At 44.3% G+C, this 26,343-nt stretch overlaps 1 protein-coding gene across 2 annotated transcripts in view; it reads left to right on the top strand.

Annotated features, from left to right (window-relative positions):
• Window positions 1–26,343, top strand: part of arhgap36 (Rho GTPase activating protein 36) — a 55,352-nt gene that overhangs the window by 26,623 nt on the left and 2,386 nt on the right. For both annotated transcript variants that reach the window (XM_086197652.1, XM_086197653.1), the window contains exons 2-12: window positions 1,900–2,056; window positions 10,093–10,161; window positions 16,029–16,342; window positions 20,651–20,864; window positions 20,988–21,043; window positions 21,629–21,779; window positions 22,492–22,640; window positions 23,565–23,735; window positions 24,779–24,867; window positions 24,956–25,182; window positions 26,117–26,343. The exon at window positions 26,117–26,343 is cut by the window's right edge and continues 2,386 nt beyond it. In XM_086197652.1, coding sequence (XP_086053778.1) covers window positions 1,900–2,056; window positions 10,093–10,161; window positions 16,029–16,342; window positions 20,651–20,864; window positions 20,988–21,043; window positions 21,629–21,779; window positions 22,492–22,640; window positions 23,565–23,735; window positions 24,779–24,867; window positions 24,956–25,182; window positions 26,117–26,343 — 1,824 coding nt within the window. The remainder of the gene's footprint in view (window positions 1–1,899; window positions 2,057–10,092; window positions 10,162–16,028; window positions 16,343–20,650; window positions 20,865–20,987; window positions 21,044–21,628; window positions 21,780–22,491; window positions 22,641–23,564; window positions 23,736–24,778; window positions 24,868–24,955; window positions 25,183–26,116) is intronic.

Below are 26,343 nucleotides of genomic sequence, written 5' to 3'. Positions count from 1 at the left end.
GATTTCGCATACTAACACACATATGAAAGACACATTTTTGTCTGATAGGGTGAGTGGGTTGGATCTCGTATGTGGAGTGAGTTTATCTGGTTCTTGTTAACCTGTGGCCGCTGCATCCCTCCATCAAAGTCATTGGCTCTCCTCCCTCGCTCCTCTCCTCTGGCTCATATTCCCGCTCCCTCCGTCTCTCTAAGACGCGCTTGTGCTGTCGCTCTTATTCGGCCTGATTTGGTCCCTCCTCGTTGTTTTGTCTCCGCCAGTGGTTCTTACTGCTGTGTTTACGGTGGCCAAACGACCTGGAGTTCAGCCAGGAACTGGCATGCGCTGCATGAGGGAACATCAGTCTAGATCCATTTAAAGGTTCCGCTTTGAAAATGGGTGGTTATTGTTTCGGAGAATGCTTCAAAATAGATTCTTCAGTCTTGAAAACAAAATGATTGAAGGGTTAATTTTGTACCGCATTATGAGATCAGTTATTCTGTCTTCGCCTCAATGCAGCCGTGGCGTTTAAGAGGTCCGCTTGTGGGGGAAAAAAGCACGTCAATGTCATTTTTGTGTTTTGTGTTTCAGAATCAAAAAAAATCTCCTCTGAGGGGAACATTTGAAAATAATTTTGTATCAACAACAGTGATTTTTCTTTTTCATTTATTCGTCCGTGTGCAACACAGAGGTGTTCTAGGGTGACTCATGCTTTTCACAAGACCCGAGAGCGTTGGAGTAAACAATGGAGCGCGCGCGTGTGTGTGTGTGTGTGTGTATACTTCTAAAGTTAAGTGTCCTTCTCAGGCTATTATGTATTATTTGAATGCTTACTGTTCTGCGTACTTGTAAAGAGGCACCTAAGCAGTATATTATTGGAAGTGGTGAGGGACTTTGTTCATTTTCCCACAATGCACTTGGATAGCTTCTCGATGATGTTCCATGCTAACTTGTTTCACTGTGTCCACGTAGTTGTGAGTTTTAATGGTACTACTGTAGTGTTTTCCTTGTACTTCTTGTCCTAACTGTAACTCGAGAACAGTTTCCTGTATATTCTGTCACATCTAAGCTGGACCCCTCTTGGTCTTTGATCACCCTGGTATCCTTCTAAAATCTCTCTTTAATGTATCACTTCTTCTCTAATGTAGCGCTGGATGGATTTGCATCTTTGTGTAGTCAACTGTTCACCAATGTCTGCTCAGACCGGATTTATTTTTACAAAATCGTTCATATCTTTTACCTGCCTTGATGGATTTTGTGTGCTATGACAACGGTTGTTTATTGGCGAGTAGGGAGGAGCGGTTCGGTCATGGTGTTAGGACTCATTTGGGGAATTCCACTGAAATTAATGGGCAACCTCGTCCAGCTAGTCAGCAGAAATAGAAATCACTGAGCCCGAATGAGTCTCCTCAAGTCATTTTCCATCGTTTTCACTGGCCGGCTGTGCGGCTGTTGCTTGGGTTATGGCTCTATCACCCCTCTGCAAAGTTGCCTTTTGCCTGGAGGTTCTTCTGTAAAAATAAACTCTGTGGCTTGAACAAATAAACTTAAATTAGCACTCATTGTATTGAAATCCCAAGAACAACTAACAAAGAACGAGTGCCGCAGTGTCCACAGGACGCTGCAAAGAACGGATAAGCTAAAAATAAATAAATGAATTAGATTAACAATGACGTGTTCTTGCAAAGTAAATTAAACAGAAGTAATAAAAAGAAGCAAATTAGATTTAAACTACAAAATGAACAAGCTTGTAACCAATGTGCCAATGTGGACAGAGCCCAGATTTTGAGATTGGCAAAGGTACAGATATTGATGCAGTGGTTGATGATTGAAATCCTGATTGTCAAAAAGAGAGAAGGACAAACAACCGTCTCTATTGTCACGTTTCTAGCCCTTCTAACTCCTCTCTCCTCTTGTTAGGGGGACCACAGGTGGGCGACCATGTTGGGCCAGAGTGTACGTTTGCAGCCGGTGCCCATCCAGAGCCTGTCGGAGCTGGAGCGAGCCAGATTACAGGAAGTGGCCTTGTACCACCTGGAAGAGAGGGATTTAGACTTCAAGATCAGCATCCCCAGAGGTGCGGGAGTGAGAAATGTACTGGTTCGGAAAGATATTTTTATCGTTGATTGACCAGTTTCCGTCAGATTGTATATTTCAACATCCCAGAGTCCATTCTTCTCTCATTGCTCGTTTTATTTTCCTGGGAGTCGTCCAACCGTAGCATCTCTGAGTGAGAAGTGGTGATTCAGTCCTTGAGGATAAGCCGACACGGTCCGTCTGTCTAAGGTCAAAGAAAACATTCTCTACATGTGTAAATAGTTTGTGTTGTAACTTAGGATAAGACGGGTCAAAGGCTCCTGTGTGATTTATTTATCCATGTCTTTTAATTATATCTCAAGTACCACTGATAGTTGTTTTGAGTTCATTTTAGAGTTTTTATTTTGGCCCAAAAAGGTTAAAAGCTGTGCTTTCTTCAAACATTCAGAGCAGCCTGGGCAGATAAAAAGTAGTATCCATATGAGGCCTGAAAAGAAAGAAAATACAAGAAGCCACAGCAGAGAGTCGGTCCCTGCTGTGAGCCTGAAAGCAAATAAAGACTTTTAAATTAGCAACCGGTGCTGCTGAGTTTTGGGTGTGGGAGGTCTCAGAAAGGCCCCGTAACAGCCAGAAATGACAATCTTGATGATGTCCTGCTTTGAAGGCTGAAAGTCCGATGGAAATCTGCGGTAAAAGCAGAGAAAAAAAAATCAACGTTTTTGTTGCTACCATTGATGGAGGATCAGAGAAAGGAAAGAATTAGTTACTGGTGGAAAATCAAGGCTGCTACTTGTCTCATATCCCAACTTGGAACACAATCACGGGCTCTTCACAAGCGAGCCGAAACCAAATCTGCCGTGACATCATTAACTTTGGCTTGAATTGGTGCTACTCAGGCTTGCTTGTTAGTTACATCCAGGACAACAAAAGATGACTTTTAACTCAGACAAGAGTTCTAATTCTCTCTTTTTTTATGGTATTTGCGATGTATTCTTTCTATGGTATCCTTCAACTATGGCGTAGTGCAGGAATGAGTCCAAATATTAGACTTTTTGGGCCCTAATTGGCAGGAGTCATTTTAATGACCTAACTGAGCTCCAACCCTAACTCAGCTTAACTGAGCATGTAAACCTCCAGATTGTTGAGGCTTTTTGTTAGAAATATGTAGGAATTTAAGGGTATCATCTGCAAAGAAGTTTCAGTGAGATCTGTTGAGACGCTTGCTTTCTATTCTGCTTTGATCCGTTAACAGTCGCTACAATAACAGGTTGTTTTTTTTTTAACAGCTCTTGAAAAGAACCCTGAACGTCTCCGCATGGGTCAACCGGCGCACTGTCCTGCATAGCTCTGACTTTCTTGCTTTCATTTCCTGTTCTAGATTCCACGATCTATTGGTGCGATCGTATTTTAACAGACCTGTCGTATGGTGACTAAAACAAGTTTTAGCTCATTTTTGGCAGTCACTTGTAAAGACAGAGCTAAAAGCATGGCAAGGCAAACTAAGGAAGTTTTTAATTCTTTTGCTTTTTTGTCATTGAATACATAGCATTAACGTAGCTTTCAAACAACGTAGCTAGCTGTCTTTCTCATCTGCTTTAGAGGAGATAAAACAAGTTAAGTTCTCAGTAGGCAGATATTTTTTAGAAAGAGTAAAAAACCCTGCGTATTAACCCCTGAATTTTGGATGTCAGGCCTAAAGTTTTCTTCAAATAAAAGGGGCTCGGCAGGCAAGATTGGCTTATTTGCACAATTACGCATTTTTTTAGCTACACCTTACACATCTTAAATCATGAGACCAGGAAATACCCCAACACCTTTCTCATGTTTACTGCTTTAACCATCCCTCCTGTTGAACACTGGACTTCGAACCATTGCCAATAATCCAGCCAATAAAATGGGATAAAATCGCTAATGGAGTGTAAATCCTTCGAGCACCTCCACGGTTACCGAGTGTGGGGTTTTCCCTCTGGGTTTACTGAGGCTCGATCGCTGAGTTCAGGTGGATCTTAGAAAAGCGACACTCGGGAACAAGCGGCTGATTGTAGAAGTAGCGTGTAGATCCGCTCGTAGCCTTTCCCCCGTGGGACCCGGCGGGTACGTAAGCTGCTTTTCTCAGACTTGCCTTCTCTCTCCCATACCATTCTGCTCTCTCAGGGTTATTAACCCCTGACCTGCTCAACTCTGGCCACTCGTCTGTCTCAGGCTAGTTTACATTCAGTCTCCCATAAACAGCAAAGTGCAATCAGTGGTCGAGGGTTTACTTTTATTCCCTTTAGGATAAAAGACATGGATAGAATGACTTTATTTTAGCAACTAAAGAATGTGCAAAAGTACACGGGACGTGTGCATAGTTGATGCTCCTATGTGATAATTATATCTTCTTGTCTTTGTTCCATCTGGATGTCCTTGTTGTCCGATTAAGGTCTCACTCGTTCAGTCATCCAGGACTCCCCGTTATTATCATCCATGGTTATAAGATACAAAAATAAATTTGGCATCTTCACTCGATGTGTTGGCAGTCATGTGAGTGTGTTTGACCCACCCGGCCAGCACACATCCTGTGAGACTCCGCTCGTCCCCGTTCTCCTCACTTTCGGGAAGTTATTTTGTTATTTTTAGGGGTCAATCTTTTGAGTCTAGAAAACTCCAGGACAAAAAGAAAGAAATCCAATCATCTAAACCCCAATATTGCTGATTTGACAATTTGGGAATACCGTGGTTCTATATGGCACAAAAAAAGATACACCCTTGAATAAGCAAACGGCAGCCTGACAAACCCAGACAATGACCGCCCGCGCCCCCCCCCCCCCCCACACACACACACACACACACACACAATGGAGGATGAACGATGTCACTTGCAAAGCACAACAAAAACAAACCCTCTTTCCTGGCAGCAAACTCTATTTCCTAAATAAAACCAAACGAGCTAATCGCTAAGCCGCGTATAATTAAACGAGTGATGTGAAGTGCTGCTACGTTAGAGGATGATGATGGTGAAGATCAACTTGACAACAGGAAGTCACAACAAAAAGAAGATTATAAGAGTGGTGAATTTGATGGGTAAAGGGTGATTAGAATAGTTGCGAAAACACAAGTACTCACAAAAAAACACCCTGAACACAGCAGACGAATACAAACATTAGAAAGATGATTCAAAAAAGGGAAGGTTATGATCGAAACGTGAAACAATCACAAGATTTCTGTCACGTTTTTGAAAGAAAACAGAAGAACAACAGGGAAAGGGTGATTAAAAAAGGAGTAACAATTGAAGAACTTACCAAAACAAACTGGCAGAACATTTGAGACAAATGGCGAAAGAAAGGAAAAAGTAAAGCTTGTGATATACAGATAATAGCCATGTTCTTTAAAGAGGTCATGTGACTCTCAGAAGGACACTGAAGGAAAATTAGCAAAAAAAAGAAGTTCTTACGAAAGAACTGACAAAAACTGTCAGACGGAAAGAAAAAGAAAAGAAAAACAGTATGAAAATCGCAACATTATAATTGATTATTTATCAGTATTATTGATCCTCGGGCAACTGATGCTCTATAGATCAGAATTTTTCTCAGTTCATAAAAGGCACCAGTCAACACGTTGAGTGAGAAGCTGGTCTAGGCTCCGGTCTGTCACCGGTCCAAGCATCTAAAGCAGGGGTCCCCAAACTTTTTTCTGCGAGGGCCACATAATTTTCCCCTTCTCTGATGGGGGGCAGGAAAAGTGTGACGATCACAGGGGTGCCTAAACGTAAAAATGTATTGTTTTACAGAAAGCCACACTACCAAATAACCCTCTGTGGGTTCGGGTCTAGGATTTTTTTCTGGGGGTTGCCAGATGGGGGCACGGACTGCAGAAGGGTGGAATAGAATGTCACGCTCTATGCGTGTATGACATAGTGACTAACTGACTGCGTTCACACCAAACGGCAATGGGAATTTTCGCTTCGCTTTATTCACTAATATAAACACATTGATCCAGCGATCAAATTCGCACAAATAAAGTGACGTGAAACTCCGCGTTGCGTTTGGTGTGAACATTCGGGCTGCAACTAACGACTCTTTTAATCGTCGACTAGTCACCGACTATTGAAACGATCAGTCAACTAATCGGATAATTATTAATTTTTTCTTACATTTAGCATGAAGTTGATTTAACTATGTGGCAAATGATAATAAACAAGAAAGATGGGCACAATGAAAAATACATCTTTTATTGAACATTCATTAATTTAAAATGCGTTTGTCAGGCACAGTCTGGCATCACGCCAGAGCTCTCTTTTATAGCGAAAAGACGCTTCTAAAATGTTCAATGTGTGTCCTAAAAACCGTATTGGCTTCAATGTTACTTGAATCTCACCGAGGCGAGTCAGACTCCGTTTCGTTCAACTGCCCGACGGTTTTCTTTAAATGTTCCTGCATCACCGCCATGATACGCACGGTCTGCTTTGCAACCTCTACAAGAAGTCTTTTTATTCGCCGTATCCAGGCTAAAATGCCACTCAAACTTTAGAGGTTTTGGTGCGCGTACCTGACGTTGACGCCGCGTTCCTGAATGTTACCGCTCAGAGACAAAGACGCTACTGCGCACGAGCGACTCTCGGCAGAGATTCTAATCAAGAGAGATGCCTCACTCTGTTGGGAAAAATTTAAAAAATTATCGATTTTTGTCGACAACATCGACTAATCGTTGCAGCCCCAGTGAACACACCTTAATAGTTAATAATGAAAATAGTTCATAGCTAGTTATCAATTTCATTGTCAAATAAAAATACACATATGGAAAAAAATCAAAATGCATCTCTGGTATTGTTCAGGGGGCCGGGCCAAATGTGGAGGCAGGCCATATCCGGCCCGCAGGCCGTAGTTTGGGGACCATCAATGTGGTCCATGTAATGATGCTGCAGGGTTCATTAGCCAGTCCAGGACCACCCCTGCTGGATCAGCTGGGATCAGACATCAGGCCTGAGAGGACGAAGTGTGGGAATATTCCTCCTGCTCTCCCCCCAGGGCTGAAGTCTCCACAGTCCGTCACGGTCTGAGCATCACCCCCCGTTGCGTCGGCGTCCTCCTTCGCTGCTCCTTTTGGGTTTGTGTTGACTTTCCTCTGCATGGTTTCTCCTACTTTGACCTTTCCTCCAAGACACTACGTCTTTGTTACTTCCACGACCTTCTGACAGCGACGTTCGTGCTGTTTCAATTTATACGTCCTCACTCACGAGCGTGCGTGGTTTCTCTTTGGTTTTTACCAGCAGTTCGGTTTTAAATGCCAGCGTGTTTTTTTGTTTGTTTGTTTGGTTTTTACTGAAATGTGTCAGTTTGTGAAACACTTTTCTTCATGTTTGGTGGTTTGGTCGTGAGTTCGCTCTCACGCCGCTCTGCAGGGACTCTCATCTTTCTCTTTTATCGTTTTCTCACTCGTTCCATCTTCTTCCTCCTCTAAAATAACACTGGTAGGAATGATGGAAATCACCTTGTGAAGAGAAACCAGCTTGGAGTTGCTGATAATGGAAATCAAAAATCAGAAACAATGACTTTTTCAAAGCAGCCCATCAGATAATGAAACCTGCTGCGTGAACAGCCTGCGTTTTCTTTTACATCCGTTAAAAACTTCACTTTATACTTGCAAATATTTACATACAAAACCGAACTTAAAATGGAAAAATACTTTAAGAACCTGAAATTAAATTTCAAAAGTCAGTGGCATTCCGTGTCTTCTTTCAACAGCATTTTACTGTAGCTTTTAGCTTAGAAAACCACATCATTGGTACTCGAGGGGGCAGCGAACTACAAGCCCTGTACAAAAAGCTGAGCCTCGTGTTCTGTGTTTTCCTTTCATTACCAACTGTTTCCTTCCTTTCTGTTCCAGTCGTTCAAACGTCTCCTGATTCCCCTCAAGTTACACCGAGCAGCTTCATTTTTTGCAAATGTTTGAGGAAGTTAATAGCATCTGTTTTTTTTTTTTTTATTGAAGTAGCAGGCAACGTTGGGAGAAATGGAGGGAATCAATTTGCCCAAATTAGTACAAAAAATGTCAGCGTGCAGCCTGCCAACAACTTCAGTGACTTATTTTACCAAAACATCAAATAATCATGAAAAAGTGCTGGCGAATATCTGACTTATTATACTTGGATGTACAGGCTTTTTCCCCCCTCAGCGTTTTTCCTCGTTGCGTCATGGTGGCGAATGTGTTATGTGATCAGGAACGCTCGCGCAGACGTCCGAGGAGAGATTAGCTGTAGCTGGAGATGGCATGTGCTCATTTTGGAAATAAACTTTTAATTTCCTGTTGTCCCAGGAATTTGACCTCTTTATCCTGACGTGCACATGCATACATTTGTCGACGCGGAGGAACGACTGCCTCCTTTAAACGTTACAAACGTCTCTGTGATTGAGGAGAGTGTTGGTGCCGTCGCGAGCTGCAACCATTCCTTAACTGGTAAAAACCACCAACAACAGTGACTTGTAAACAAGAGCTTTACAAACCCAAATAATGTCCTCTTCTAGATTAAACCGGCCAGAAGATGTTGCACAGAGTTGAGCGGAAACGCAAGATAAACACCATCAAAACACATCAAGAGAACAGCTGCAGCAGCTAATGCTAGCTGCTAGCACGTAGCACGCCGTGCTGAAAATATCTCGGTGCTTCTAATGTGGCTTTCTTTATTTGTCTAGAAATATCCAGCTGGACTGTTGGGATACTAGACTTAATGCACTGTAAACAAGTGTGTCCAACAAAATATTTCTATTTTTTTACACCTGCTAGCGTCACCATCTTCTGGTAGATGCTAAACGCAGCGTTCCTTTGTTCTGACCTTAACCACTAGTTTGTCCTGTATTTATAAGCTAAGTTTTATCTATAGGCAGGGATCCGGAGCTCCTTCGCAATGAGTCCTGCGTTAGAAAACGTAGTTTATCATTGCACCTTGAAACTTAACGGCCCCCTTGGCTGAGGCCACACCCCTCCGCCATATTTCATTCAAGTCCCCTTGATAGTTGATCTGAATTATAACATAATAACTTTGATCTTTGCCACAAAAGTTATGATGTGAGTGTGTTTTCCCCGCACTCCTATCTTGTTAGGGGTGTTTTTCTTTCACACTCGTCATAAACCTTTTGTCTCAGGCCACAGGAAGCGCAGCTATTCAGCAAACGCTCTATTAAAACAGGCAGCAAGGTCACAAAAGGCCAGGTTTATTGGATCAGTCAGGGTTATTGTAAGAGCCGAGGCAGAAGAGGAGGAGGACTGCAAGTGAGACAGAGAGGAACGAGGTTGTAACTTAGAATTGACGGTGAGGGCCCGGGGAAGAGAGTGAGAGGTTCGTTTGGAGCTGATAAAAAGACAATGGGTTGTTTCAGTTACGATGGAGACTCCAGATTACAGAGTCCCAAAGCAGTCGGAGAAAACAAATGTGTCTTGGCCACAAGATTTAACTTGTTCCCTCAAATTTAATCAATAGGTGGCCTTGAGAAGTAAGTTCCCGTAAAATTGATTTTAACTGTGGGAAGAAGCTGAATCTCGTGGCCGCAAAACAAATAAATTGTGGGAATGAGTTGGGAATGAAGTTGAGGGAACAAGGGATTACTTGTGGCCACCAAAAAAGTCAAACTTTAGGGAACAAGTTATATATTTGTGATCCCTGATTAATGAACATAAAGGACAAACCTATGTCTCCCGGCCATGAGCGAATTAAACTGAGGGAACAAGTTATGGGGGGGGGGGGGGGGGGGTCATAAATATTTGCCATGCAAAAACATTAATGTAGGGAACAAGTTACATTTTGTTGCCACAAATCAATGAATTGATGAAATTGAGAGAAATCATATCTTGTTGCCACAATTGATTCATTAATGTGGGGGAACAATTTATTAATGTTTTAAATAGAGGGAACAAGTCACATCTTGCTGCTACAAATTAATTTATCAAATTGAGGGAACAAGTTATACCTAGTAGCCTCAAAATCTCTATATTTTTTTCTCCATGGCCACTCGGGGGCTCCTTAGGAGGTTCCCCAGAAGACAAGTGAAGTCTGTTCCTACTTGTGTCTTTATTCATAGTGACTTTTTCTTTTTCTGACAGAAATACATAAAAGGAGAAAATCTCTTCGGAGGAAGTTTGACTCTTTTTCAAAAGAAAAGAAAGAGCGAGGTAAGAACACACACACACACACACACATCCTTATACTTATGTCTTTGTGAGGACTTTGATTGACGTACTACATTCCCTAGCCCCTCACCCTAAACCTGACCATCTCAACTGACTGCCTGACCCCTGACCTAGACCCTAAACCTAACCTGAACCATAATTCCAACCTTGACCCTAAAACCAAGTCTTGACCTTCAAACGGCCCTTTGAAGATGTGAGGACCGGCTAAAATGTCCTCACTTCCCAAAAATGTCCTCACTCTGTTGGTTAAATATGTCTTCTAGTCCTCACTATGTAGCAAGTACAAGAACATACACACACACACACACACACACACACACACACACAAGTGGTTAAACACTACCAGTGGCGTGTGCTTCCTCGTGTCCCCTCACACTACAGAGTGTTTATATGAGGCACGAGTGGCCGGCTGACTCACATCTGTGCGTCTTTGTCTTCGCTGTGTTGTGTCAACACTGAAGAAATAATGAATGAACACAAACGCCCCCGCCGCCACTCTCTGACCGTCCCGCTGAGTCGCCACTCAAGCACCAAACAACAGTAACGTGTGTTTCCATGCCAACTGCCTCAGTCATCGTTTCTGGTCATGTCCTGTTTGGTGGCTGCAGCCCCAAAGTAGTTTTGACTTTAAATGTCAAACCCATGCTGGAGGTTTATTGCCTCTTTACTAGAAAAACAGCAGCCTCGCCGCCTCGTGACCTTCAGGAGCCTCAGGATCACCGTGTGTCGTTTGGTTTGTGATAAACTGAGTGATTCATGGAGTTTTTTCCTGCCTCATTCCCATCTTTAGGCCGCCCACCCCTCTCTTCTGCCTTCTTCACCCCCCCATCATCACGCCGCCCCCCCCCCCCCGCTCTTGTTATAAACCATGTTACCGATCATCTGCCAACCTCTCATAAAGAGATGTTCTCTATTCTCAGGTGATTATCACAGCAGGGAGACACACACACACACACACACACACACACACACACACACACACACATTCCCAGGCTGTCTGTGCAGATCTTTAAATCCCGCCTGCAGCCTCTTACTCACGGACTTAGCTGAAGCTAACCCTGCTAATGAAAACACAGAACATTGGGACCTGGCTGCTCTCCTGCTGGCTCGGCTCCTCCACTACTGAGGGCGCGGCAGTGCGGCCCTCAGATGTCGGCGGGAGCCCGGTTATCGTAGCGAAGGCGATAATGGCGGGTTTGTAAAGCGGTCCTGTCAGATTTGTGAAGTGAGATTGATGATAATGTTTAGCCTCACTGGCCTGCCAGGTTTAGCCCTGCGAGCCTCTGTGTTGCTAAACTCCACCTTGGCTATGGAGGAGAAGGAGAATGGAGGCTCCTCCCAGTGTTGGCTCCCTATTTTCGAAACAGAATCTAAGGGAAGAGTGAACCGATGGAGCTTTGTATTGATTCAGAACGTGTCGTTTATGTTTAGTGTTGTACAAGACCAGGAAGCCACTGGAGACGTGAAAAGTGGGGCGGGCTCCCGCTGCACATGCACAGTGTCCAGATGTCTGTGGCTGTCCTCCACTCACTAGCCTCCAACACGAGGCTCCTGTGTCAGCTAGCTTTCCACCCACCGCTTCCTCCACCTCCGTATATGGATTTCTCCCCTCTTTAATTGACGTGATACTGTGGCCACTAGAGGGCATCTGTCACTTATAATTAACTTTTATTCACGACCTGTCTGCTCGTTCCTCCAGGGAGGAGAGTCTGCCCCATCCGTCTTTAGGATTCAGCTCACAGAAGTAACTACCGTGACCAAAACTCCCCGGCTCATTCATCCCTCCGTCCTCATTGCGCTGGAATATCATAGATTAGTTTCTTTACACTTTTAATGCTGCAGGGATAACAGATTTTTGGAGCCCAACAGGAAGTTAGCATCCCTACGGGCTCCCTCGGCTAAATTGATGCGGTTGGTTGAGTGGCTCCAGGGTTTGAATGAAAGTGAGACCGTCCTTTCTTGGTCCTCTTAAACCACATGTTCGGCCCATAATTGACGTGTATGCAAAAGACACTGAAACTGGTCTTTCTGGGATGGATAAACTGGACGACTTCTGGTCTGCAAGAACTTCCTACATAGCGAGAGCAGTTGTTTTTTTCTATCCTCGCTGATCCCGGCGCCCTGATGGACCGGTGTTGTCAACAACCAGCTGCTGGTTTGGTGACGAGAACAAGCCATGACTGCCGTCTGAGGACATTTCTCCCAGTCTCCCAATAACCAGAATGACTAAAGAAGGACAGCCAGAATTAACAGTCGGACACAAGCAGCTGGCTTCCTCTTCCACTTTTACTGTTTGTTTTTGTGGTTTTACTCAGGAAGTTTAATCAATCAAAGGACTCAGAACAAATTAGCGAAGCTGAGCTGGAGAGAGGATTGTTGAAATACTGAGTTCAAACCCCTGCAAAACCACCGAGGCAATACAAATGAATCAGATGAGTACAAACATGGAAAGCAGCTTGATGTGTCATTCCTGTTTTGGTCGTTTCACACCTCCTCCTGCTCATTAGCCTTGCAGAGAACCCTTTAATATGCGTGTGAGGGAAGTTTTCAATATTTGAAATACTGCAGTACCAGAGCTGTTTTGTAGGCCTTCATTTTTTTTCCTTTTGGCTGAATTCCATTTTCGTGTGCAGGTTTTATTGCGCCTGCATTACTGAGAGAGCTAAACGGAACACTCTCTCTCTCTTGAATTCCCCAAAACAACCCCGCAGTGCTACGTTTCTACTTGTTCTCTTTGTTCAATTGTTCATTTTTCCAAAAAAAAATATCAAAAAGAGGATCAAAGTCGCTAAAACACAAGAGCTTCTTTTTTTAATGCCGGTTGCAGCCTCGGACCTGCTCCTTCAGAGCTCTTATGCCTGACCGATCACTTTGTCTGACACTGCCGGCGAGGCCCAACTCCTAACTACTTTAACAAGCAAAACACTTCAAGTGCAAGCGGCCAACGCTGTCATGGTTGGCGCTGGATACCAGGAAATGTCAGGAGTCGTAGTCCTGCCAACAGACGTCAGGAGCAAGGGAATAAGCTCGAGCTTACGCTGATCGAATGAGGCCATCGAGGGCTGTGCGTAAGACACCAAAACAGATGATATCTCATCAATGGAGGTGCTGGCTGGTGTGGTGCGACTCGTCCCGGGGGGGGGGGGGGTAGGCGAGGAATGAAGTACCTTAACATCGTTTCATCGTTTCTATCATTTTTCCTCCCATCGGGCATCAGTTCTGCCCAAACATCAGAGTTGCACAGCAGTTAAGTTAAAAAACAACCACCCATGAAGGGCAGTATTGAACTAATTTACCAAATTGTCCAGATTTACCAGTAAGATTTGGATTTCCTGCCAGGAAGTTCCTGAGACATCGCCCAAAAAAAGAAAAGAAGAAAAAAAGGGACATTTTGTGGTACATTCCAGTGATAATCGCTGGATGCCTGGAGCAGTGCGAAGCTTCTGGATGAATTGGACCCTTTAATACGTCCCAAGTAATTGATTCTCATAATAGGAGGGAATAAATGTTGCAGAACTGTTTGAAAATGTGCCTTGAGGGCTCCGTAACAGGTTATTAAATCGTTCCGCTTAATTCGGCAGTGAAAACGGGTCGAGATTCACGATTTTTCTTTAAAATGTTCATCAGATCATAGAGCAACAGCATCTTGACTCCAGACCATGAAGCATTTGGAGCCTGTTGATCATCCTGCAGTATGAATGATGCATCCATGCAGCAGAATCAAGCCCAGAGTTATTTCTAGCTGAGTCAATCCCATATGTTTAAGTCTTTGCCTGGCATCCTGCCAGCCTGCCCGCCTGCCGGGGCCGTCTGACCTGCTCGGGACACCAGGCGTGACTGTGCACGTGCGCGTCGCTTCTTCAAACAGTCCTTTGAGTGTGTAAGAATAGATGCAAACCAATTACTCTGCGCAGTGTTTACTGTTACATGCATGTGAATGACACATGTAGAGAGAGAGAGAGAGAGAGAGAGAAAGCTAACCTCGGTTTACACTGCGGCGTCTCTGAGGACGTGTCGGTCCCTGGAGGGGAAAAAACACAGTTCAAGAACACAAACCGGGAAACATCTGTGTCATCATCGGGAGCAAGCAGTTCCATTTCTAAAACAATCAAAGGTGGTTTTCAACAGGGGTGAAGTTCAGTTCATGCATGTGAATCTCAACCTTTCAGTTGTAAGAGGCTTATTGACACTTAGTGGACATCGAAGGTTTTACTTTTGACTTCAGCGACGACGAGCACGGAACATCGGTTCTAGTGGAGAACCGTTCCATTCCTGAACCCTCCAGTGACGCTCACATGGGCCAGAACTTCTCTTTCTGCATGCTGTTTTATCCATGCTGTGAATAAAACCAAGTGTGTAAACCAACCCACTTAAACCACTGAAATACATGTTCTCAAGTACAGAAATGGCAAACCATTAAAAAAAAAACTGTTATTCTGTGTGGTTATGTATAAGAGACTCCACCTGGAATGTGATTGAGATGATTGGTGTCATTTTACATTTCTGAGTTCAAGATATTCTGTGTTGAGTTTTTATAGATCCTGATTTTTGTGACCAAACTTCTAAAAATGTGTGATTGTTTGCTGACGATATGCTGTTGTTACACAACGTTTATCGAGTGTCAGCTCAGCACCTTTTTGCTAAGACAACTTGTTGACACGTTCATCATTAATAGTTTACTTTGAGTGACAAGAAGACGTGACAAGACGGGAATGCAAGAGAGAGGGAGATTCAGCCATGGAGAGGTCGAGGGCTGTTTATTCATATTTGATAACTAAATTTGTATTCGAATCATAATAATAAAAATGCAATCCGATTATTAAGATATGAAATTCAAATCCATCCATCCATCCGTCCATTTTCTACCGCTTATCCTGTAAAGGGTGCCGTGGGGGCTGGAGCCTACTGTTCGAACGATATGCTCCCCAGGTTCTGGTACCATGTCCGACAGAGCAAGCATTGACGTTATTGGTGCTAGCCTAGCCACTGGTAGCGCTAGATAAAAGGAGGTGGCTGAATGTCTCAACAGCACCTATAACAGTTTGGGGACTAGTGACCTAAGTCATTGTTTTTGTCCATCTTAACGCCCTTAATTTACCTCTAACTGGATCTTTACAGCATGTGATGCCAGAACAGTGTGTTCTTATGTGGTCATGTGACGTAGCGGAGCAACGGGATTTGCCGTTTGAGCCGAGCTGCTGACTAGGAACACCTGCGATGTCGGTTCCCCTGCTCATGTTACGCTCACCTGCAGCCGCGGCTGTAAGCCTGTATCAGTCTGAGTGTGATGTCTGCTGTGTGGCTGCGGCCGCTCTAACAGGATTACACCTTTATCTCTCTCTTCCCTGCCCTTTCAATCCACTTTGTCTATTCTGATACCACTTTTCTACTTGAACCCTTAATCTCTTCGTTGAGGGGCTTTGTGATCTTATGCGTTGACCAGTTTTGATGTTTGTTTGTTTTTTGTAGCCAGATAAACAGACATCGATTGTCATTTATCCTTCTTGATGCATTTATCTGAAGTTGGGTGGTGGAGGTAGCAGTTCCAGCAGGGACTTCCCTTTCCATGGCCACATTTAGCCTTTTTTGACTGGGAAATCCAGAAGCGTTCCCAGGCCATCGACAGTCCCTCTATCTGGTCCTCGGTCTGCCAGGTGGCCTTCATCCACCAAAGCTTTGTAAAGGTTCCTTCTTTGTTCTTCAATGCCCCCAACCAACCAGACTTACAGAACGCCAGTCAAGTCAATTAAGTCAGGTTTTCCGTTCACTTCTCAACACTGAGCGCAGGTCACATATTAAAGTACCTTTTAATGTCCACTTTAATGTCCCTTACTTTCTTTCTCCCTCAGAATCGGCTCCCAAGGCTTTTGGCATCCCACTGTCTCAAGTCATTGCAAACGACCGGGCTTATAAACGGCGACAGGACGCCCTGAAGGAGAGCAGGCGCGACTGTTTGGATTTGGAGGCCAGCATCCTGCGCTTCAGGGCCGAGAAGCGTCAGTTTTTTAATGGGAACAAACCACTGGTCAGCTCCTCTTCGATTACTGGAGGAGGCCCTGGCTCTCAGTCTGCAAACTCGGTGGCGCCGGCGCCGATATACGAGACCCAGAACAAACCACTGTCACCCACGTTTTTGGATAACACCGGACGAGGACAAAGAAGGGTGAGAACACCAGTTGATTGAGCGAAACATACAAATGGACTGAAACGAGACCCACATGCGTTATTTATCAAGATCTTTTATCTTAAATGGTAAATTACATTTACCAGGTTACTTTCTACTTAAAAAATGTTCCCTTGACCTCCTAGAAAACCCTTCATCTGTGCCTTTTCCTGTCCCAGTTTCTGCATCATACTTGGTCCTACGCTCGTCCTGGATAGGATCCAAACTGGTTTTGATGTCACTGGTCATTTCTCGTAGTTTTCCCCTCAAGGACTCTAGCTGACAAACAGAAAGGGAACTTTGTTTTTAGCCTGAAGTTATTAAACCTGGCATATTTTGCGGGAGTAGAATTTGAATTTTGGTTTCAAATTCCAATTATTTCCACACAAACTAAGTTAGTTTTGTGTCATTATCGTGCAAAAAAGGGGTTGTAATTAAAATATGATCAAAAATATGTATTGACTAATTTAATAAAACATTATTTAAGACCATTAACCATCAAAAAGGTATTTTAGAACACGTTAAATACATTTGTATTTAAAATCATCAAGTGCTTCTTCACGAATCCGAAGACGTTTCTTAAAGTGTATGTACTGTCACACAACCCCAGTTTTCTTTGATCTTGCTCCTTGTAGGAGATGAAAGAAAAGTTTTGGAGTCACATCAAAGCCTTTTCCTTGAATCACACGTTTGTGGTTCTGACAATGAAGCGTTTTGTTTGGCGGCGTTGATGGGGTTTCTCTCAAATAAACATTTGTTTTGAAAACCCGTTCTGTTAAACAACAACGGCACAGGACTGACTCCATACAATCGAACCAACAAAATCCCACCCTGCAATTTGTGTTGAAGAAATTAAACTGCGTGTTAATTTGTGTTCCCCTTATGTAAAATAAAATGCCGAGTTGGTTGTTTTTCAAAGGATTGCGTCTCTAAAATCTGCTGCAGGCCATCACGCCCTGTAATCTCAGCACTGATCTGAAAACAGCTCTTACCTTAAGCTTGTAATGAGCATCATTACAGCCAGCAAGCACAGCAATTGAACCTGCGCCAACTATCGAGCCCAGCTTATCAGAGTCAGTCAGTCCTGTCTGACGTGGTCCATAAATGACAGAACAATAAAGATGACGTCCATCATCGCTTCATTTGCTAATTGTCTAGTTTGTGAAATCTTTTGAAAAAACCTACATAAATGTCCTTGACAGCTCCTCAGGAGGGGTCAGCAATTATTTTTGTGTCAACAAAACACATGTTTATGTCGCTTGCTAGCAGCTGTTGCTAGTAAGCAAATAAGATATTGACTAATGGCCTCATTCCTCACTCCCTCTTTGTGTTGTGATCGATTTTACACAAGAGATATGTTGTAATCACGTAATTGCGTAGTTGAGCTTTGGATCCATGACATAAAAATATCACTTTATTCAAGTCCAAGTTTAGAAATTCAACGGAGCCATTAAAGTGGTTTATTTTAGTTTTAAATTTGCTGTTTTTCATGTTTTTGGTGGCCTCAGCAAATGACTGAGCAAACTTGTGAGATGAAACGGGTCCAGTTTTTAATAAGGAGCAACACATGCTCCCCAAGTACCGGGCCACACATGTGATTTGTGGTCATGTTAGGGTGTTCATTAGGTAAGTTTAAAGAGCTCCTGACCCAAAGGTCATTGCTCTACTCCTCCTTTCCAGAAAGATAAGAGAAAGCACTCCTTAGTAACGCCCTCAGAATCTGGTTGTTCAAGGCAGCTGGATGTTTTGAAGAGGACAACCTATTCAAGAGTGAGAAACAAGCCACAAATTTCCCATCCGTCCCCAGCTGAATGGGTCGCTGACTCAGCGTCTCTCAGCTGTCGGGGCTCGAGCGGCTCACCGCTAACATGCTTGGTGATGGGTGGGGTGCAGCGACGGACAGCGTCCAAAGCAGGAGTAAAGGTTGGCACAAGATGGATGGTAGAGAGGGAGAAGTTGTGGTGAAGAGGTTGAAATGATTGGTTTTAGGAGCAGCGGAGCGAGGACTACCTTACCCGACTGTCCATCGGTTCTAAGGGTTTGTGGAGTGTCCTTAACCGGGAAGAAAGGCTGGATGTTTGAGTGTCATGTTGACTGATTGTCCTAAAAATGCAGTGCAGAAAAGAAACAGTGGAGCTGCAAAACATTTTAATAAGTTACAGATGGATGGATTTGCAAAAAGAGATTCATCACAAAAACTAAAAAAGTTTTATTTGAAAGAAAAAAAGCTTCCATCTTTATGGCGTTTGATTGCTGTGGGAGGAAACGCTGGAAACACCACCGTGGGGTCGTACTTTTCCACCACATGTGTTTGTCAGTCCTTTTTAACCATTTCCTACCAAAGTGATGGTTTTCATCCTCAAATCCCGGTGGATTTTGTTCCAAATTTGATGAAATCCCCTCTTGTTGTTAGGGAAGTATGGCAATCATGTGAGGGGACAACGACCTTGACCTTTGACTACCAAAAAAAAAAAGGTTTTCAGGTCATCCTTTAATCCTGGTGGGCATTTTTACCAAATTTGGAAAGAAGTCCTCTGGAGGCGTTCCCAGAATATTGAGGTCACAGTGACATTGGACCACCAAAATCTTTTCCACTCATCCTCACATCCCAGTGGACATTTGTGTCAAACCTGAGGGGATTCCCTTGCCGTACCCTGGAGATATCACGTTCGCGCGAGGTGATGAAATCAATGACTTCTGTTTTTTTTTTGCTCATCAGAAACTTTTCAGTTCAGCCTCAAGTCCTGGTGGACATTTGTGCCAAACTTGATTTAAAAAAATAGCAAGAAAAATGTCCCACACATGCATTTACTCTGTGCTATTCTTGCTTTAAACAGTGGCCGAATCGTGACATTTGGGCCACATCATAGTGCAACTAAACAACTCTCACATCAACTCAAGGACGCAAAATAAAGGTGTGTTTTGTAAATCCGTGTTATGGTTATGGTCTATTTTACCCTACGGGAAAAAAAGACACACAATGTTCACAAATTTATGAGACCCTCATGATGAAAAATACAATATACAAAGGCGTACTTGTTGTTGAAAAGGAGTCTAATAAACCTTTCGTGTGAAAACTGTAACACAGAAGTTGTTTAATCTCACTACTGAAGTCTATTAGCAACATTCAGACGTACAATCTACCACATAGATGAAGCAGACGGTGATAAACGGTGGCAAAAGAGAGTTGGTTTACTGCGTAGTTTGAGTATTATTTGATCGCACCGTGCAGTGACACCTCGCGATATTCTGCGTACTTCACCTGTCAGACTGAGTAAACGTCTGAACCACAGCGCTGGTTTTCTGGATGGAACTGCTACAAATTCCTCCCGAGGACAGAAACCATTCCTTGGTCATAGATGAGTGATTTATACTCTTGAGGTACTCGGCTCAGTTAAAATATTTACTGGACTGCAGCGTCAGGATGAACGGCCTCGTCTGCTGCCATCAATCTTCAAAAATTCCTTCCATTTGGTCCCGTCACTGCTGCTTTTAACTTTTTTTTTTCTGTCCTCCCCTCTTCACCCTGCTGTTGTCTGGTCTTTTAATGTTCGTCCTGCTGTCAAATTCAATCTGTGTTGGAGAAAGAGTTGAGGTTTACTTACTCAAATTTACCTGTTACAGCCGCTGAGTGGGCCGTGGACCACAAAGTAGTAAGACGCTGGTCTGACAGACCAAGAACGTGCACCCCTTTGAACACCAAACCAGATCCAGGACTTTTTACAGTCCAGATTTTAGCCAGTTTTATTTGTTTTGAATGCAAAAGAACCAACTCTTGGACATAGAAACTGGTTCCAAAGCATCACCCACTCTTTGCTGATCTAAAACTAAACCCTAGTGGTGGATAAGCAGGCGTGTCTGTAAGACCCCAATGCAGCGATGAGGTTGAAGCTGGCTCGTGTTTACATTTTGTTGCGCCCAGCATCAATAATTAACCTTCCCTGTGGTTGCGATCCTCATGAGCAGCCCAGACATGTTAGGTGACTTGTGTTTGGATTCCTAAAAAGCTCCAAAGCCAGTACTTGTACCTGATGCGACCCACATCAGAGCCAGAAGTGCCAAGCGTGGCCCAGGTGAGGCCTGGATGTGACTGATATGTTGATGGTTCTTTTTCTTGGCTTTATTAGCAACTGCATGCCATTAGGAAACTAGACACTGGCAGAATCACGTCTCGGCACGGTTCTACGACCCGTGGGAGCACATCACGGTTCTTTAAAGGTTCACAATTTAGCGCCAGCCAAGAACCATCTCTAGGTTTACATGGATCACTTGTACAGTACTTGTTCCATCTGTCTCGTCCCCCTACAGGGCGGCCTGTCCGTCGACTCCATCTCCGACCTGGTGGACAGTCAGTCCCGCCTGCTGGAGGCACTGCAGCTGTCTCATCCTGCTGAACTGGAGCTGAAGAAGTCACCTGGGGGCAGCTCAGAGGGGAGGACCCAGACCAAGCTCAGCCTCAACCCCATCTACAGACAAGTACCCCGGGTGCTGGAGCGATGCTGCAGTCACATCGAGAACCACGGTGATTTCTCCCGAGCCCTCGAAAACCGCTAGACGCCACAAATTTAGAGATCTGTGTCCAAGTACGTCATGTTTAGTCCTTCATGTCAGACACGGAAGTCAATTCTTTATGTCGTGTGTCCAGGTCTTCAGACAGTCGGCATCTTCAGAGTGGGCAGCTCTAAGAAGAGAGTGAGACAGGTGAGGACACTTCCTGTTCAAGCAGCCGGGACTCCCCAAAATGTGCCAGTTTGTGGTTGTTTTGGACATCGTCGCAAGGCATTTTTGGGGGCTTTTTCGCACTTCTTCACAATTGCAGTCCAAGGATTGTTAAAGGACACATGGAAATCTAAACATGACACATGAGAGTTTACAAGTGGGTTGTAATTTTCAACTCCATCCCATGAAATCATGTTTTTTTCACCTGGAAAACTACAACAAATTATCCTTTTTTTCTTTCGAGCACCAAAGTAAAAATGAAAGAAGGATAAAAATACTTGTGTAGAATCCTTAGATTTTTGCTCTCCTGCGCCGAAGTGGACGCTGACATCCTCAGCTCTTCTTGTGTGGCTTCGTCTTCGGTTCCCAGTCGTGACGTTTTCATGTAAATTGTCACCCCGTTCCCTCGTCACGTTTCCCGGTTTCAAGGACGTAAAAATAATCTCCAAGAAAAAACTGATGATGAGTGATATCCTGTAATGGGAGATATCGTACCCATCTGGAGGCCAGGGCCTTCACTTGAATTTTGTGTGTGTGTGTGTGCATGTGTGTTTGTGTGTTTCTCAGTTGCGGGAGGACTTTGACATGGGGGTGGATGTCCAGCTGGATGAGGAGCACAGCGTCCACGATGTAGCGGCGCTGCTCAAAGAGTTTCTGAGAGACATGCCTGATCCTCTGCTTCCTCGAGAGCTGTACCCTGCCTTCCTTCATGCCAACCGTACGCGCACACAAACACACCCACGCACAAACACACACACACACACACACACACGCCACTTTAATGACAACACCCTTGCCAAAGAGGGTCATTCAAATCCAATTGTTTTCTGTACGACGCTCCAAAAGAAATCTGTTGCTAAAAAAACGAAACCCCCAACGATCGGTCTTCACTCCAGTTGTATTTCATCACAATATTTTGATGGACATCCTAAAGGTCGATGTAAAGGATAAAAATTTGAAATATTTCCCTCAATTGTGCAAACAATAAAAAAAACTCGGAAAGTTTGATGGATGACATTTTGGCCTTTTTTAAAAAAAAGAGTAAATATTCTAATTGGGAGTCCGGAGTTCTTTTCCTAATTGGCTCCGACATGGTCAGTCTTTCCTGATATTCCCAAACCAAACGTTGTCTCCGTCTCCAGACAGCAGCAACATGGTGGGGACCGACTGTTACTTAACATTTCAAACTTCTCCAACAGAAGCTTTTACCTCCATTCTTCCCTGCCAGACGCCAAGACTTCTTCTTCTTCTACTCTGTTACAACCAGATAGAAATGTCGCACCATCTTCTGTCAAAGATACACATTGCGCGGCCTGTGTAATTTTATCGTTATGAGATTTTGTTACACCTATATTTCCAGCATTTGCACGACAACTACATGGAAACTTTTGTTAGATAATAAACAAACTAAAACGCTTCATGTCCTGCAGTCCTAAGAGGAGCAGACCAGCTCCACTACCTGCAGCACCTCCTGCATCTGCTTCCTCCCTGTAACTGCGACACTTTGCTGCGCCTCCTCACGTTGCTACACACCGTGCAGAGCTTCGCCCAGGACAGCATAGGAACCAACGACGAGGAGGTGAGCCACTGGGGAGACCTCGCGACATTTCAGAGACTTCATCATTTCTGTTGTAGCCTGCGTGATATCCCTGGGGGCAGCACATTCGGGCCAACACGGGACGCTTACGACTCGGTTGTGGCTCTGCCACTTTTGGCCCCCAACTGATCCATTGTTATCTCAGGAACCTTACAGTCATAAATAGGGGAATGTTTTTTGGCCAAATCCAAAATGGTGAACCAAGAGCACAGAAACACTTTCAGCAAATAAACATAAAAATGGTAAGTAATTCAATAAATAAGGAAATACTTTCTTAAAAGTAGAATTAATTGATAATCAACAGGAAGTCCTTAATTTGCCCTCACACTGAAATTGCAACCTAGATGGCCAGATTTGAGCGCGTGTAGGGTCGGTATGAGTGACGGAGTCAGAAGTTTGAAACTCTGCAAACATTTGTTGTCACAGTAAAGACAAACAAAAGCTACGGAAGCAGAGAAGGGACACACTTGAAATGAATTTTTATGCCGTAATCTTCAGGTAATTGGCTAATGGTCTCGTTACTTCCAACTCGGTAGGCAGCTCGTTAGCTCAAGAAAACGGATGTTACCTCGTGATGGCCTGCAGTCAGAGCTTCCTCTCCATTCCAAAAAAAAAAAAAAGGACAATTCGATTATGATCAGATTTTTTTGAAGCTCTTGTAGGAAACTTATGACATTTGAGAGTCACTGCTGAACAAACACTAAATGTTTATTAAGTGAAAAGCAGGAAAACAAAATCCGAGTGGTTATTTACACAGCTGCTTTAGGTTTTCCACTCAGCGTCGTCCTGGAAACTGCAGTGTTTTTTTGGCAGGACGCTGGATTGTCAGCTTCATGAAGAGCAGTTCTCACCGATCCACACAGCTCCTGACCTCAGCGCTTTCCTTCCTCACTTCCTCTCCGCCAGATCCCCGGTAACAAGATGACAGCTGCTAACCTGGCCGTCATATTCGGGCCCAACCTGCTGCAAAGGGAACGAGGGGGAGACGTGTGTCCTCACGCGATGGGGATCGAGGACAGCACGGCCATCATCAGCGCCACGCTGGTGCTGGTACAGAACTACAGAAGGCTCTTCACGGTACGACCGGCTACAAACCTCCGACTGCTCCAACGTACGGAGGCCCACCAGGGAAATGTTGTTTTCAGTTGATTACCTCCTGGAAACCTCATATATGTTGTTGCCATAACAAACAAATCTTGTGCGCACGCCTTTATAAACAATTTATACGATGACTTCACTCAGGCTGGAGCTTCTTGCCGTATATTTTGGTTTCATGTGCACATTCTTTTGTTGATATTTTGCTCTGCTGATAAGTCACAAACCACCTTAGCATTAACGACCAAATTATCAAAAATCAAAGAGTATGTATATATATATATATATATATATATATATATATATATATATATATAAATTTGAGACTTGTGAGAGAAAGTGAAATTCTAACTCCCAGTGCCTTGGTAATTTTTTGGAGGAATGGTTTTAGCCTCCGTTGTTTCGCTTCTCTTTCCCATTAAAGGCTTAAACAAACAAACAATTTCCCCAAAAAATGTTTCATTTGGTGTGAACTTTTAATTCAGGGCACTTCCCTTAGTTAGAGGTCACACTGGGGTCTCTGTTTCCCAGGGATGGTGAGGATGTCAGAGGTCAAAGGTCGACCGTGTATATAAAACTAAAAAAAAAAAGTTTGTTATTCTTTTTAAAACCACAATTCTGAGCAGATTCGCCAAAATCTGTTAAAACTTACTTTAGCAATATTTCAGCAACTATCTCAGCCTTAATGTGTGTGTGTGTGTGTGTTCTTGTACTTGCTACATTTTGAGGACTAGAATACGTATTTAACCTACAGAGTGAGGACAATTTAGCTGGTCCTCACATCTTCAAAGTGCCATTTGAAGGTCAAGACTTGGTTTTAGGGTTTAGGTTAGAATCAGGTTCAGGTTAGGTTTAGGGTCAAGGTCAGGGGTCAGGCAGTCAGTTGAAATGGTCAGGTTTAGGGTGAGGTGCTAGGGAATGTAGTACGTCAATCAAAGTCCTCACAAAGATATAAGTACAAGGGTGTGTGTGTGTGTGTGTGTGTGTGTGTGTTTGTGTGTGTGTGCGTGTGTGTGTTCCTCCAGGTATCGGCGGAGCTGCAGCAGGAGGTCCTGATGAGTCTGATCCAGACGGACCCAGACATCATCGACTATCTCCTCCGCAGGAAACTCAGGTACCCCTGAAGGCTTTTGTATCCTTGTTTGTTTGTTTGTTTGTTTGTTCTGAAAGTAAAACCGAGTGTTCTGGTTCTCTCTTTGTAGCGGCAGCCATCTGACGGTGGAGAGCAGCAGTGAGTCGGGAGGGCGGCGGGATACCGGGGCCTCCCTGGACTCTGTGGGGGCCTCCAGCGGGAGTCTGTCTCCACTGGAGCCCCCCTCACCTCTCTTCCCCCCTGACGGGAGCGGCGGCGAGGGCAGCCTGACCAGCGAGGTCTTCCTCAACGTGCTCAAACTGAACCAAAATAGGAAGCGGCAGGACACGAGATACGGTAATAAAACTATCAGTTGCTTCCACGTCGTGTGACCAAGGGACGCCAAATCACCACCAGACATCCGCACGAGACTGGACATATGTGTTACATGTCAATGTTATAAACCAGAATTCTATAGGGGTTCAGGTCATGTGACCCAGGGACGCCAAATGGGTACGAGATGGTCTCAAACTGATTTGGCGTCCTCTTTTATCACAACTTGTTTTGCTTGAACGATGTTTCGATGGTACAACGGTCACATAAAATAAATGCGGCAGTAAAATTGAATAAAAAATAGCAGTGCCCGAGTCTAGCCGTCGTGCCTGGTGCTGATTCAGCATCCCTAGGTCACATGACTAGGAAGCCACTGACAAACAATATTCATTACCGCTCATTATTAACATTCCTAAAAGATAAAGCAGCACAATGAAATAAAAAGGTGTGTCCTGTCTTTGAAGTCGAGTACGAGCTTGCACTGATTTGGCATCCCCAGGTCACATGACATGAGAGTTATCGAAAGGCATCGCGACTCTCGTGTGAATTACGGCGATTAACAGAAATTGTTGAATCACAGATGTTGCTCATTGGTGTAGTCTGGAGAAAACATCTGGTATTCGAGGGAGTCATGACTCAACAGGTCACATGACACCCAAAGATAAGCTTTTTTTTTTTTGCAAAGTTTTTTTCGACACCGCAGGGTGGATGTGAGGCATCAGCTTCATGGAGGTGAGGCTGGACCTCCGGTTGATGCAGCGGCAGCACCACCTAGCTGCCAGGTGCTGCCACTGACAGATTTACATGTAGATGGATTTTTATTCCATCTTTTACAAGTTTTATGAAAGAGAGTAAGAACAGAAGGAGGTGGATTTGTGCGCCGTCACACACCTGGGAGCAGCCAGACGTCTCTTCTAAGAGCTCCCCTCTCAACCTTGTCCTCATCTTGACCCTCCAGGTGAGGTCGCCACGGGTAAATCAATCCGCCACATGCGCCAGTTCCACTCCCACCACAACCTGCTCAGCCTGGCCCAGCCTTCCTCCACCAGGCTCCAAGGTCAGGACCCGGACTCTCAGGACCGCCGGGGCCCGCTGGGTTCAGCGCTGAGCTTCAGCCTGGCTGGGGGCGGTGGGGGCGGCGGCAGCTGCTCTAACCTGAGCGGCTCTACAGAGAGCAACATCTGG

Source organism: Aulostomus chinensis, chromosome 24, assembly GCF_037954235.1.
Source record: "Aulostomus chinensis isolate RoL2024-O1b breed Wild chromosome 24, RoL_Achi_v1.0, whole genome shotgun sequence".
In the NCBI taxonomy this organism is placed as follows: Eukaryota; Metazoa; Chordata; class Actinopteri; order Syngnathiformes; family Aulostomidae; genus Aulostomus; species Aulostomus chinensis.
The sequence above is the reverse complement of the archived record's forward strand: the minus strand, read 5'-3'. Positions and strand labels throughout refer to the sequence as shown.